The 15,187-nt window shown below is 46.9% G+C and overlaps 1 protein-coding gene across 1 annotated transcript in view; it reads left to right on the forward strand.

Annotated features, from left to right (window-relative positions):
* The first annotated feature begins 369 nt into the window (after positions 1-369).
* The window catches only part of NHS (NHS actin remodeling regulator), a 263,108-nt gene continuing 248,290 nt past the window's right edge, over positions 370-15,187 (forward strand). The window contains exon 1 of the mRNA XM_075096275.1: positions 370-814. Coding sequence (XP_074952376.1) covers positions 424-814 — 391 coding nt within the window. The 5' untranslated portion in view covers positions 370-423. The remainder of the gene's footprint in view (positions 815-15,187) is intronic.

The following is a 15,187-nucleotide window of genomic DNA, read 5'->3' on the forward strand; positions in this document are numbered from 1 at the left end:
TCCCGGGCGGGAGGCTCGGCGGCTCGCTCCTCCTCGCGGCCGCGGGATTCCTCTCTCCGGGTTTTCGGGCCGCCCCTTCACACCCGCCGCCGGAGCGGGACGGCGTGCGAGAGAGAGAGAGAGGGAGCGAGCGAGCGAGCGAGCGAGGCGGCGCGGATGCGCCCCGGCTCCCCGCGGCGGCAGCGGCGGCGGCGGCAGCGGATGCTCGGCGGCGCGGCGGCCGCTCCGCAGCCCAGGAGCCCCGCGCAGGGAGGGAGGGAGGCGATGAGCCGCCCGCCGGCGGCCGCCCGCGAGTGACGGCGGCGGGGCGAGGAGCGGCGGCGGCGAGGAGGAGGAGGAGGAGGAGGAGGAGGAGGAGGAGGAGGAGGAAGAGGGCAGCGATCCCCGCCAGATCCCGGGGGAGCCCCGGCCGAGGGCTCGGCCATGCCCTTCGCCAAGCGGACCGTGGAGCCGCAGCGGCTGTGCCGGCGGCAGCCCGCCGCCTCCGTGCTGGAGGAGAGCTGGGGCGCGGAGCCGCCGCCGCCGCCGCGGGACCCGCCGCCGGAGGAGCCGGGCGAGGGCGCGGAGGCGGCCGGCGGCGGGGAGCGGGAGGCGGCGGCCGTGCTCATGGTGCTGGACCTCTGCTCAGTCAGCAACGTGGCCCTGTCGCGGATCCTCCGGCAGCTCTCCGACGTGGCCCGGCACGCCTGCACCCTCTTCCAGGAGGTCGAGGCTGACATCCAGGGCACCCACCGCCGCGTCCGGGCGCTGCACGGCCGCATCGCCGGCCTCCAGGGGGCCGTGCGGGGCCTCGACCCCAAGCAGGAGGCAGTGCGTAAGTACCGCGGGACGGGGCGCACCCGACCCGCCGGGGGAAGCCGCCCCCCGGTAACCCGCCGCCCAAAGTTTGGGGCCGGAGCCGGTGCGGAGGGAGCCCCGGCGGCAGGGTGGGACGGGGCCGGGACGGGCGGGGGTCGGGGTCGGGGCCGGGCGGGTCGGGTAGGTGGGCGCCGCTGGGCGCCGCGGAGATGCCGGCGGGAGGGATGATGTCAGTGGTTTGTGCCTTACGTAAGGAGCTGGCTGGCGGGGCTCTCGGGGCGCATCTTCTGCAGCCGAGGGTTTGGCCGGGGAGGGGGCTGAGGTTTGCCTGCGGGGCGCGGGGGGTGGGTGTGTGGGGATGGGGATGATCCCCCCTCTCCGGGCATCTTTGGGTTTTCTCCCTTTGCCGGCCTGTGCCCTTCCCGGACAGATTTGGCTTCCCCCTAGAAGTGTCTCTGACTTCCTGATCGAAATTTTAAGTTCTTAAGTCGAAATAATAAAGCTGCTCGTCGTTAGCCAACTTTCGGGGCCATAAAATAAGGAAGTTTGCTCAATGACTTCTTTCTGTTTAAAGAGTGGGGGGGAAAGTGGAGGGAAGGAAAAGATCAAGGCAATATGCGACTTGTGTTATGAGCAGTAAGTGCTTGAATCCTGCTTCTTCTCCACCCAAACTATAAAAGCGGTGACAGGCTCCGTAGTCCTAACAGCTGCTGATTTCTGCTGAATTGGGCTCGTGTTCACAGCAGCGTAATGGTTTTATACTCTCACTGGTGCATATGCTTCCCAAGCGCTTGTGAATATGGATTTTGTTGATAGGCAGGGCTGTGGATTGGAAGTCTGGAATAGCAGAAATTGGTCTCAATCCTGTCTTCTTAATATCGAGTTTAGGAAAAGCAGTGGCTTCAAAGGGGAATTTGCCTTAGTTTTTGCCGTCTGCTCTTCCCCTCTACCTCCCAAATACCTCCAGTGAGTAGAGTGAAGTGAATTTACACCGGGGTAAATGAGAGCATGTCCGCTTCTTGGTTTTTTTTTTTAACTAACGTGCCATTTAAAAAAATTGTGCTCTGGGTTTTCTCGCCTTTGGAGTGGTGTGGAAATATAAGTAACTCTTCTAGGATCGGTGAAGCTGTACTGATTAACAGAATCGAGCCTTAAGTATTCAGCAGTATTTAAACTAGATCCTCGGCAGCTGTAGAGTGACTTTGCTGGTGATATATTAATATACATCAACCGTAGATCAGACCGAGGGAGGCTTTCTGTGGTTTCAGGACGAGCATGTAATCAGAGCAGAGTGCTGGGCTGTGATTGGAAACTGCGGAGAGAAGGAGGCTTGGCAGATGTAGTGAGGGAACTGTCTGAAGAAATGTAACTCCTTGTATCACATTCTCATCTGTAAGTCTTTTGAGCTGAGTAACTGTGGGTATAGACTAATATAAGTGAAAGCAGAGCTTAGCCTTTCTAATCCGTACAGCTTTTTTTTTCCTTTCTGGATTGTGCAAGTGCAGCTTGTTTTCAAATCACAGTGCAAAACCTTGATATTACAGCACGGTTATGTCATGCGCTTAATTAGAGAGTCTGGCTTTACCCCTGTGATGGTAAATGTAGAATCCACTTCTTTGGCATTCTTCTGTTTTCTTTTAAACCCTTCTCTCTTTAGGAGGGGAGAGACACTTGGTCATGATCATCCCGGTGTCCACCTGCTGTTCCTTCTCCCCCCGTGTACAGTGCGATGTACAGTGCAGTGCCACTGATAGAGCTGCAGATGCCCCTCGGTCTGGCCAACCAAGGGCTCCTCCACAGTGCTGGGCTTTGCCACTACCCATCCTCCAGTAGGTGTGCTTCTTGCCTCCAGCTATACAGCTGCTCGAAGGCACATCACCCAGTCCTCATCGCTTCCCTCCAGGCAGTGCCGTGCCACGTATGCTTTAAAGGTGAAAGTCTCCGTGCTGACACAGTGTGTGTGAGCAGTCAACTTCTTTTTGTGTGCTCCAGCTGCTTTTATTCCCCGTCCAGAGTTGGACCAGCACAGCTGCATTTGCCTAGTGCTACGTCTGAACATCTCAACTGGGACCTGGAGCTGAACTGCACCATTCTGCACATCTCTTCCTCACAGCCCCCAAATCCATATGGAGCCATAGCAATGCCTCCCTTTGGCCTCCAGACTGCTCAGTGTTCCCAAGGGCCAGGTAAAACTGCCTGGCAGGACGCTGCCCATCCTCGATGTAGTGTATAATGATATGTGCTTTCTCCTTTCTGGGCTGACACCTCCTCCTTTGTTATTATTTTCAGAAAGATGATGCTAATATTTGTTTTAAGCATAAAGTGCCTACACAGTTCACTCCTGATAGTATTACACTACACAGAGTCACTGCACCCAGTTGGTTTTTTGAAACCAAGAGAGCAATCGTGGGTGGTCACAGGTCTGCCCAGGACCAGCATCACATTAAGGTGTACTGACTTCTACCTCTTGTGGAAAACATGGGAGTGTAGAGGTGGTGTCTGGGCTGGCATTTGGCTGTCCAGCCCAAAATGACATATTGAAGAATAACTCAGAACTGGCTGGAGGTTTGGACTTGCAGCACAAGGAGCAAGTTGGTGACAGGCATGCAGCCCCTGCACCCGTGGCATGACTGTAATAGTTGCACTGAACTTGTTGCACACCCACCAGCAGTCTGGAGGTGCTGGGCTGCTTGGCACATTGACAGAGCTACCAGGTACTGGTAAATTAGCATCACAACAGTGCAGCCCAACCACACAGTTTTAAGTACTCAGTGTAAAGCTACTAGGCTATCTTGCCACAGAGAGGCATTCTTGATGTTCTAACACCAAGCGTGGCACAGTGATTTGAGAATAACACTGCCAGACATGCCCTAGATACTGATCTGTGACATTGGAAAGCTTTTTTCTCCATCCCTCGTAAGCCAGCTGGATTCCAAGATTCCCAGGCTGGGTGACGAAAGGGAAATAATGGGCTAATGCCATCTCAGGAGCTGCTGGAGCCAGTGCTTAGAGGGGCTTCCCTACCCCCATCCCTTGCCCAGAGTGCCATTCCTTGGCAATCACAGAGACGTCCCAAGAGGAAGGGGAGCAGGAAAGGAGCTCTCCTGAAAATAGCATATCGTACAGTTTTGCATAATAATGTATTTTATATTGAAAATTGTGTATTGTTGTATTAAAATAAAACAATCTATCTTGCATTCAGGGAATATTAACAGAAAATTGATATTAATTAAAACCGGCATTTTTCTAGTAATACTTATTGCTGCTGCTGTCATTTTCACGAGGCCTTAACGTTCTCAGCTCTGTTGCTATTGAAGAGGTGAACTTATGCAAGACGGGGTATGCTTTGCTTTAAGAAAAGAACTTAAACTCCTCTGCTGGGCTGCTGGTAAAGGTATTTACTTATGTGGTGTTCTTTTGGTTTTGCCACTGTTCAGAAAGCGTGATTGGAAAATCTTGCTAGGCGCAATTAAGGACTGATTCTGGGCAGTTGCAAGCAGGTCATCTTCAAAAACTCCAGGTCCCTCACCTCTACCTTCCCAGATGCTGCTTGTCCTTTCGTCTTTCTTATAAGCCTCTGGCCAGCTAGCATCTTGCAAAAATGAATCCTTTCCTGCCTTCTGACTAGAAGAGAAACAAGGGTGAGAAATGTTTTCCTGCTTAGCTCGTGAACCAACTACTTTGCCCTTCTGCCACTCCAGGTACTTTGCTGATTTTCATCATGAGCAGCTCCAGGGTCTGCTTCTAAAGCAGAACCGTGTGGGGATAACGTGATTGTTGTCAGTCTGGCTGTTGCTTTGAGTTGTCGTATTACCAGCAAGAGAACTGAGCCACGTGGTACTGCCCAGTTTTATTATTAGATACTTGATTAGCTTGGTAATACAGAAATGTGGGAGAAGTGCTGGATTTGTATGTAGACATGTGTGCCTCTGTTATTATTTGGCAGGATGATTTCTCAGTCCTGGGGACTACAGATCTGGCAGTCCAAGTGGAACATTGTACTTTTCAGAAACTGATGATGTAAGCCATCTTGCTTTCTGAATAATCGGCAATCGCCTGGTAGCAGATATTGAAAGCTCTAGTTAAGGAGATCCTCTTTGTACCCTGGCATCCCGAAGAATTCCACGCATTCCAGGCTTTTTTTCTGAAAGCATCAGTGTGTTACCAGTAGCCAATCTTTCTAAAAGCTGTATGGTTTCCAGCGGTTGCCTGCTGTATCCTCATTGCTCTTCTTTTCCATTCCCGATTTTCCTACGTGCTTGCAGTTAGTGATACAGCCACTTGGAAGCGTGGGGATCTCCCGTGTTACTCTGCTCTTCAGAGACCCCCAGATCTGTGCAGTGAGCTCCCCTATAGGTTTCTCTTATTTCCTGAAGTGTCAGTATTAAGATAAAAAAGACATCTGTGAACTGATTCTTTATCATTTTAGGCTTTGCATTAATTTATCCCATTTCATTGAAGTCAGTTACTGAGAACAGCCTCGCTAGTTTCACTTTTGCTTTTAGTCTCTTTCATTCTGCTTTTCAGGTGTTTTGGTTTTGATTTTGTTTGGTTTGGGGTTTTTTTTTGTTTGTTTGTTTTTACACACTGATACAGTGCTTTTCTGTTTAAGTTTTGAGCACTGCAGGGAAATGTTTAATCAATTGTAAGGTTTTTATGTGCCTTCTGCCACTATCCTACCATTTTTCGAAAACATATGTTGGACCCAAAGCTCAGCGATAATGCCTCTCCTCCTCCTTGACTTAACGTGCTGAAGTCTCAATTGCTGTTTCAGCTGCATCGTAAGGCCGTCCCAGGCTAACTTTCGGTGAGCATACTTGCAGAGATCTTCAGGCAGGTACATAAGACCTTAAGAGTCAGTGCCATCTTGAAAGAAAAAAGATGCAAGGGCAAGTTGGGTAGAGAAGTGTTGTACTTTATCCCAGCTTCACAAAATCCTAGAGAATTTAAAGTGTGATTTTTCATTACGTGGATTTTCTGTTGTGCTGAGGCACAACTGTAGACCTCCATGGGTTGGGTACATTTACATTAAAATCTCTGTGATGCTGCTGGAGACAAACCAGAATTGATTTCTAGCTTCTGCTAACTTGGTATTATAGTGCTTTATAGTGTGTGACTGTATCTGTGTAAGGCTATTTGTACTTTTAGAGGTAGACACTAATGTAGCCTGGGGGCATGAGGCACAAGGATGTATTCAGAGCTCCCTTTGTACATTGAAATCATATTAATTGGCAAATCCTCGTTGGGTGCAGAATAAAACCTCCAACGAAAAGCAGATTTGTACGCTGGATGTAGTAATCCATTGCCTTCAGCTTTGTGTCCTGCACCTGCCCAAATTGAATGACACAGCCTCTTCGCTTGCCCTTTTGGAAATGGAGAAGGGGTTTTGGCTCTACTTGCCAGCTGTGGTTTTTTGGTTTTGTGCTGGTTGCTGCTTACTCGTTTGTGTTAGAGAACTCTTCTCTCTGGTGCACTTGACTGTAGTTTGCCCATGAATGCAAATTACTCAAGTTGTGGGCGTGGGAAAGTTGGAGAATTTCCTCAGTGCTTGGCTTCTTCTAAATGCAGAGGGTTGATGGCAAGGTAGCAGAGTCCAAAGGAGTGGGACTTTGCAGGAAAGCATTGGCTTTCCTGCTTACCTTTACTGCTGTCGGAACAACAAAGGAACAGAGGAAGAAAAACCTGCTCACCTAAGGATTCCATCCCTACCTTACCCTAACATTAGCCAGAGCACCATTAGCTAGAATACCAGCATTTAGGTAAAAGGTACCTTATCTTTGTTTACAGAATAGCAATAGAAGGCCTTTTACACAAGAACAGGACCATTCAGAGGCTGGGCTTGAGAGATTTTTTTTCTCATCCATTTAAGTAGGTGATAGAAGGCAATGGGATGGAATTTGTCAGGTGACTTTGGCAGGGATGTAATGCTGTGGAAGCTGGGGTTGTCACCTTCAGTCACGTTAGCTTGTGGGGAGCAGACTCTGGCCTCTTTGAAGATAAAAGTAGAGTGTAAAATCCGTTGTCCCACCAAGGTCAGTGAGACCTTGGGGGAAAGGGTCTGGGAGCCCGGTACTCAGGTAGGCGCGCTAGCCTCACTAGCCTTTATCTGGCACAGCCTGCTAACAGATGAACAGCAGACAGTGGTGGTTTTCTTCCAAAGCAATTCCCTGTTATATAGATGTAAATCTTCAGGAGTTCTGCTGAACCTCATTTACTTGGTGTTCCATCCAGTGTAGCATTGAAGGCCTTTGCCTGTTCTATAGTTCCTTGCTTTTCATTCTACAAATACTACTTAAAGGAATGTAAGAGGTTTGAACTATTTGGGGATTTTGTTGCTAGATGGAAAGCCTGTGCCAGTCAAAAAGCCTGATACCTAAAAATATTCAAAGCTGGATTCGCACCTCACTGCAGCTATATAGATGTGTAGTATTATAATCATTAGTGGAACGTCTTTTTGGCTCGTACTCAAGATCCAAGCAAGGATTTTCAGTGCGTTTATTAGAAATCCTGGTGGAAATGGCTTAACTCCTTTAAAACCAAAGAGGTCTCCTTTACACAGGAGTAAAACCGCAGAGAAAATAGAATCAGGCCCGTAAGTGACTTACACTTACCATGGATCTGATGGCTTAACAGAAATACTTCCCACAGCCCCTTTAAAACTCCATATGTCTATTTAAGAGCCTTTATAATTTAATGCATGCGTTCATATGGAAACATAAGATGAGGATTCCAGTGAAATCAATGCAGTCATTCCTACTTTTGGTTAGTTCCCCTGAAGATACGGGAGAGGTCTGGAGATGAAGAAATAAGCGGAGTCTGATAACTTACTGAGGGTGTGGAGAGGTCATTCACCTGTTGATTCACATGCAAAAAAGATGGTGGTTTCCCTTTATGAAAGATGAAGGGTCTGGAGCATTTCCATAAGACTCTTGCATAGTTCTCAAATGTCCTTGGACTGAGGGAATGATTTGCAGGAAGAAAATACAAATATCCAGTGTAACAGTGCCACTCAGCTGCTGTTCTGGATCGGCAAGATCAGGTTTTGCTGACATTTCTTACATAGGTTTTACCTGTGCTGTGGCTTCAGTTTCAAGGACCAGGTTATGGCTAGTCTGGCAGAGATAATCAAAGGTGGGGAGAAAAGAGAGAAAGCCACCCCTTACTGCTTGCTGGCATGAGCTGGTCCCAACCTCTCCTTCTCTGTTCTGGCAAAGGCAGGCTTCTTCAGCATGGCTGTTTAAAGGCAGCACCTGGCTTTTCCTCTCTCCAAACTGGATAGCAAAGCAGATTGAGCTCAGGGGAGCAATGGCGGTTTAAAAAAGCCCCATATCTGACACGTTTCCTTCACACATGCCTAGACATGTTGTACCCAAATCAAGCAGAGACCCCCAGGGAACTCTTAAAAGCAATGTTATGATGCCCAAAGGGAGGGAAAAAAAATACGACCAGCTGATGTGAGTAATGCACATATGCATTTTAAAAGCATTGTTGCAGGGTTGTGTGGTCTTCTAAGTCAGGAAGCTGGGATTTTCAAAAGCTGCTCTTTCCAATCACTTGGCATCTCCATGTAATCGGAGGCTGACATCAGACTCTCGACTGGAACTACTTGAGCTGTTAGGCTGTGAAGAGCAGTAACCCTCTGTGTTACCGAGTGTGTATGCAGGGAGAAGGTTTTTTCACTTCCTTTGATGTATTAGCATCAAGCGAGGGAGTCTTCGCTTCATTTCTAATTGCTTCTCGTCTTTGAATTTATATACCAATATGTAAGTAACTGCAAAGGGAGATAGCAGAATTTATAAAAAGTTCAAAAAGGCAGGGCTTAGAGCATGATTAAAATAAAAGATAGCATACAGTGTGTGCTGTTTTTAGCTGAAATATCTCCCTAGAATACTTTCCATTTGCATTCTCATTATATCTAACTACTTCTAATGCACTGCTTAGTTTAACAACTGGCATGTTTTTAGGATAGATTTTATAGCAGATATACACCCACTGTGTTCTTAACTCAAGACTTTAAATTGCAGTATCTGTATTGGACAATCTTTTCTTTTACCTTCTTGGCTGAAGGCAGGAGGAAAGCGATAGTGATGGGAACCTAATTAAGCCTGTGGTTTAATTACACCAGGAACCGTGTGCTTGAAATGCTGCTGGATTCAATGAGTGCTGCGTGGCACTGCCATGTTAAGTCTCAGCAGAGAATGGCTTATTTTTTTTTAATAGGATCACTGTAATTCTTACAAAGCCACCGTGGTTTTCTCTCTCTTTTCAGCTGCCAAGGCAGTTGGACTTTGAACTATAGCCACTCAGACCAAGTCCCTGAGAAAGTTCGGAGGAGCTGTCTTGCTAGCGTGTGCATGTGATTAAGGAGAATGAGCATAGGGCGGTGTGTTTGTCCTATAAATATGCATAGCTCGTTCAGGCCGCTGCAGCTTTTCCCCCTACCTTCTCAAAGTTTTTTTGTTAGCTTGACAATGTTTGAAAAGACCTTTAAGCTGGCCTGGATGGAGGGCAAGTTGGGGTGGAAAAGGTGCTGATCCTCCTCCTTGAAGATGTGTGCTGCAGAATCAGGGCATTTTTAGGAGTGAAATACGCAGGGTGCACTGAAAAATTCCACTGTATACACAGGCTTTGGATTGCTTTAAGGGCAAAACTGGGCTCTCTGTACATGCTCAGTTTGGCCTGTTTTTTGTTGTTGTTCCCGACCCCCCCCCCCCCCCAAAAAAAAAAAAAAAAAAGGTATTAGTAAGCATTGTTCTCTTCAGACGGTCTGTGACTTCACGTGATTGCAGAAATCAGATCTTAACTGATGGTGAGGCTCAGAATAAGCAGCAGTAACTCGCTGTGATGCTGGCAGGCAAACTTTTTTGTAAAATGGTATACATGTTTCACTGCATCCGGTATTTAGTAAGATACAATAAGGGGCAATTTAATTTTAAGTGAAATGAGAGATTATTATGATTAAATACTATGCAGATCAAAGTGGGTCCAAAGAGCAGATACTACCCAGCTCCATTTTTATTCCCTGTACAGTTTGTTTATGTACTTGTAGGAAAAAGAGGGCCAGTTCTTGGCATAGGCATGGTCTTGTCTTTGGTGAAGTGACTTTTGGTGAAGCGTTGTGTACAGGAGGATAGTCAAGAGATGTATATTAATTCATTTCTCAAAAAGAAAAGCACATATCATGAGTTGACCACTGACTTTCACATGCCTGGCTCTTACCCTGGAAGCTACATAGCTCTGCACAGTCCAGATTTTGAATGCAAGCATATTTTTTTGATTTTTTTTCTCCTTGTTTTTTTGGGAGGATTAATTTCTCGTAGTTATCCAAAACCTCTTCTGGCTGCACAGCACAGCTTCTGCTGCTCTGGGCTGTGCTAAACACAGCTCTCCTGGCCTTCCTGTATGCCAGCAGTTAACATCGTACCAGAGGCTCCTATCTCAGCATGCTGGAGAGATCCAGCCTCCCTCCCCACATTCACTCTGTTCCCCTGCAACAAGTGTTGCTGCAGGAACCCGAAGTCTGGGTCTCTGCAGAATATTGCCTGAAGTCTTGCACACAGTTAGCATGCCAAAATTAAATTTTCCCTATAGGATGGATTATTCTGACAACACCACTTTTAGCCTGGTTTCTTATCGAAACAAGTATTAAGGAATAGCACACTGCGTGTATAGCAGGGGAGGGGGTGGGCATGCCTGTGTAACTCACACCAGCCATTCAGAAATTTTCTATCTGTTATTCAGCTACAAGTTCAACTACATTGCCACGGTGTAGAAATCATAAAAGAGGCTGCCAGGTAAAGGAGAAAACAGACTATTCCTGCTGCATTTGAAAGGGAAGGGCTTGTTCTTTACTAGACACTAGAAGATCCACTGGGGAAAGAATCCCATATAAATGTTCCAACCCAATAAGAAAAAGTGCTCCAGTTGGAGCTCATATTTTCTTCAATGTGAAAGTCAGTCCTCTGCATGACATAAAAGCTGGAGAAAACCGGGCTTCGTTAGTTCCGCTGCTTGCAAAACTGCTTGTTCATATTCCTCCTTCCCCTCTAGAATGACTGATTATTTCTTTTCAATTTTCATCTTTTTTTTTTTTAGAAACATATCTCTTGAATGACTGGCCTTTTGGGCCATCCTGTCCTTTGCTCCTCTTTTCATGATGGTTTCGCAGGGGATGCAGCTATGCTTTTACCTCTGTGTTAATGGTAAAGGCAACCCCCCCCCCATTGCGAGAATGAACAGTATTAATTTTTACGACTGTGGTTTGTTCTCCATTGATTATCTTTAATGTGATACTGTCTTGTTCAGTTAACAAGCTACTGATAACCTGCTAAGTTTTAATTACCCCCCTCCCCTAAACATAACCTGCTTTTAATAGATGTTGTAAGTGCATTCATTGTGCCTGGCACATTGAAATCACTGGTTAAATTCCTTTACTTTCAAATTGCACTCTAGCTGAAGTATATGTTGTGGCAATCTTGTCGTTACTCTGCTAATAGCCTAAAATAAGTATCACTACTTCATGACTTCAGCAATATTTTTTGGCCTCTGTTACAGCTGCCACAGGCTTGATTCGGTCTTGGTGCCCAGACAGAGGTTGGATAAGCTGTGTCCTGGACAAAATCCTCCCGATGGAGACTAGGAGGCTCACCTGAAGATTTACCATTAATTCTCCATCACCTTTAGCTGGTGTGAATCGGTTCCCAGAGCCTGCAAGCTGTTCCTTTTTAAGCCAGAGTGGCAAAGCAATGCTAGTCCGCATGCCGGTGTCTTCACTTCCATTCTTGCTCACTCCTGGGCCAGCCATGCCCACTCCTGGGCACTCCCTGCCCCATGCCCAGGGCAGGGCTGTGGGGCTGGGCCACTGCCTGGGGCGTGGGGCTACCCAGGCAGCAATATACCTGCTATGAGCCAGGGGTGCGACCCATCCCTGCACAGCAAGGCAGCAGGGCTGAGGTAAGATGGCGTGTTGCACAAACAGATGCGCAGTTGCCAGCTGTGCGCACCATGCACTGCAGTGCTCTGGGTCAGATCTGTTTGAAGGAAGCTAGCTGGAGCGCTTGGGAGGTGGGAGCCTTGGCCATGGATTGACCACAGATGCGGTTGACCACCCGTGTCTGACAGAGGGGGAGGAGAGAGGCCGAAGCAGGCTGGACCTGTGCTCAGAGTTCCCCTTGACACTTGGCTGCCTGTTTAAAGTACAACCCAGGGTATTTACCCAGTTTTGCTCTGAAAACTTCTTTAGGGACCTCTGTCAAATCATGCAAAATTTACAAGACAGTTCTATAACAGATCCAATGATAAAATCATCTGCCTACAGGTACACTATGCAAACGAGCACCCCTATTTGAGGAGTGCTGGGTCTGTAAATGAGTGAATGGGTTACAGCTACCTTCGGCAGCTATAATGTGGCTATTCATTTATTAAATTGTCCAAGTGGAACTTAACACAAATTATTAATGTAGATTCGAAGTGTTTTTCATTTATCTGCTTGTCCCTAAGAACCCAGCACAATGGCAATTCAGTAAAGGAAATAAGAGCGAGCTGCAAAGTATCGCAGCTTGGGGTGATTATTTATTTCCTTTCTGGAATTTTGTTTCCTGTTTGGCTGTAGATCTGACCTGATAAGCAGCATCTTGGACTGTGAGACTAAAAAGTTCTGTTACTATAAAATAAATGAGTGTGCCCAATTTTGTGCAGACCTTTATAAACAATAATTGAAATAGAAGAGGCTTGGATAGCATCTTCTCCCTCAAAATTCTGTGTGTCACTAGAAGAACACCTTTTTATAGATCTATATATATAAGCACGTAGCTAGATAAAGGAGGAAGACCAGTGGAAAGAGTGGGCAAGATAATGTTGGTCACTGAGGTTAGAAAAGGTTAATAAAGGGGAGAAGAATTTTACAGCTGCATCAGCAGCAACCTGGTCAAACAAGGGAGAAAATGTTCAGTACTGTGGCTCTCATTACAAAGGTAAAAACTCTGAAGGTAATTTGTCTCATGTTCTTTCCTTGTTCTGACTTTGTGCTTTCATCCAAAAGCATCTTGTGGTCAAGTTCACCTCCTTCCCATCTCTCTCTCACAGTGAAATATTAGTTTGGACTCGAGAGATTGTGGTGGCATTGATGGAAACTCTTCTGTTGGATGTGATGGGTGATCCTGCCCCAGAAGTGAGGTACATCTTGCTTGAGAACGTGGGAATTATGCTGTTTGGTTGTACTTGCAAGAGTAAAGCCCTTGCTTTTGAATTAATTGCCCCCGCTGTATTACAGCAAAGGTTGAAAAATAAAATCAAAACGTAGGAAAACTCAGCCAATTTCATGAAATCAATTCTTCCAAGAGAACAGATGGGTAAGTGAAAGGTAAAGTGATGCAAGTCTACAGTGTAGCTTGCAGATTCACTGAAGGAATGTGTTGTATTTATTATTGCAAAGAGATGCCTGGCCTGCCTTCATTTCCTTTTGAGACAGTCCAACCTTGGGCTTGTTAAATACGTCCCTACAGAAGCTGGCACATACAGACCTTGTTTGCTGCAGCCTGCTCTTCTGTAGCTTCTTGATTCTAGTGGCGTGAGCCAGATGGACAGAGCCCTGGAGCTAAATGCTGGATAGCATAATTAAGTGCTCTAGTATTGAAAGCTGGAGCTGACTGAGTCAAACTTTGGCCAATACTTCTTAGTCCACAATACATCTACTGTGTCAAAGTAGTTCTTGTTTTTTCTTTTGGATCATATTCCTTGGGTATGAGAATGTTAAATTATATACCAATAATATTTTCATCTGCGTAATACAGAGCGCTCTCTACTATGTTGTGCCCTGATAGCACTACAGGAACATTTTAGAACCCTGTAGGGCTTTTGGAAGCCAACCTGAATTTTTCTTTCAAATCTGTACAGCCTTTTTCCTGCTGCATCATGGAGTCATGGTGGTCAGTTGTGATTGTCATGTGGACCCCTGCTCTGTGGAAGCCCCATGCCAGCACAGTCCTGGCCGAGCATGTTGTGGACGCCAGAATGTGGCTCTGTAGCTCTCATTGTGAGTTTGGGGTCTAAGGAGTCTGGTTTCATACTGACCAGGAAACCACATCAGAGATCTGTCTGCCATTCTGCAGCCTTTTTCCTTCCTGCTTTCATATGCCATTTATAGCAAGTGAATTGTGTCTCCCACCTCCCCTTCTTCTCCCCTTCCTTGACACGCCACTTAGCAGCTTCAGGGATGTGGAGCAGCTGATATTTCTCCTCTGCTTCTTCTTTGTAACCTCGCTGCTTTCCAAGGCTACGTGTTCCTGTGTGTAATGTTGGCGGGCAGCTTGTGCTGCCCTGCCTGGGCGCTGTGCAGCCTTCGGGCAGGATGGTGTCGGTGTGTGGGAGAGGAGTCAGCAGCGGGAATGGAGTGGGTGAGGAAACAGTCTCTGTCATTCCTGAAAGACCACTCACTGAAGCGGTGTTTGCAGAAGCTGTACTGCACAACATGGCTTGTTTAAAATAACTCAGATGCTTCTGGCCTCTACATCCAGCAGACCTGAATCTGAGGATCAGGCTTGTCCTAAGCAAGCCACATCAAAAGGAAATTATTTTTCTGCTGGTCCCTAAGTACCCTCCTCTGCCTCGTTCTCCATTTCTGCTGAAGAAATGTTAATGTTAGGGTAGTCATTTTTCCATAATGTTACTGTGGATGGTGTTGTGTATGTGTAGTGGGGAGATGTTTACAAAAAAAAAAAAAAGCCAGGAGAAAGAGAATACATGTTGTCCTTGCAGCAGCTGTGAGAAGAACCAGCTCAGGAGGGAATTCAGAGGCAGGATCTCCTTTTTCACTACCAGGGAAGGTTTCCATTGTGAAGCAGCACTGAATTCCTTTGTGTGCCTTTGTGGGCACGATGGCATGTGTTAGAGCAGTAACGCTGAAGCTTGCTCACAGGCAGCTGTGCTTGGCCAGGATGGAGCCTGTGAAATGTTTTCAATACCACTGCAGCCCCTGGAATAAGTCTTACAGTATAGGTCTTAGCTTAAAGATTGAATTGTCATCTAACTGTACAGAAGACAGGAGTTTATCTCTTCTGTCCTGAGCAACTGCTGTGTATCCTGGGGTGTGATATGGTTTGGAAGAAACTCCTGACAGGCCATAGCTGTGGAACTTCATGCCCTTCAGAGGTAGCCCTGCCAGGATCTGGCCTCACAGGGCGGCTGGCCTCCTGGCAGTTTGGAAAGTGGCATGGGAATGACAGTATTTTTTCTGTTTATTTTTTCTGCCAATGGGCCATGTGTGCACCATTTCATTTATGAGAAAACATAGCAGGTAGCTTTTAAGTGGACTCAGCTGCTATCTGTAAATGGCTGGTAGATGTTTAGAGGAGGCCCAGACCCACCCACGTGCTGAGTCCCTCCTGGGTGG

This window comes from Phalacrocorax aristotelis, chromosome 1 (genome assembly GCF_949628215.1).
Source record: "Phalacrocorax aristotelis chromosome 1, bGulAri2.1, whole genome shotgun sequence".
NCBI lineage: Eukaryota > Metazoa > Chordata > Aves > Suliformes > Phalacrocoracidae > Phalacrocorax > Phalacrocorax aristotelis.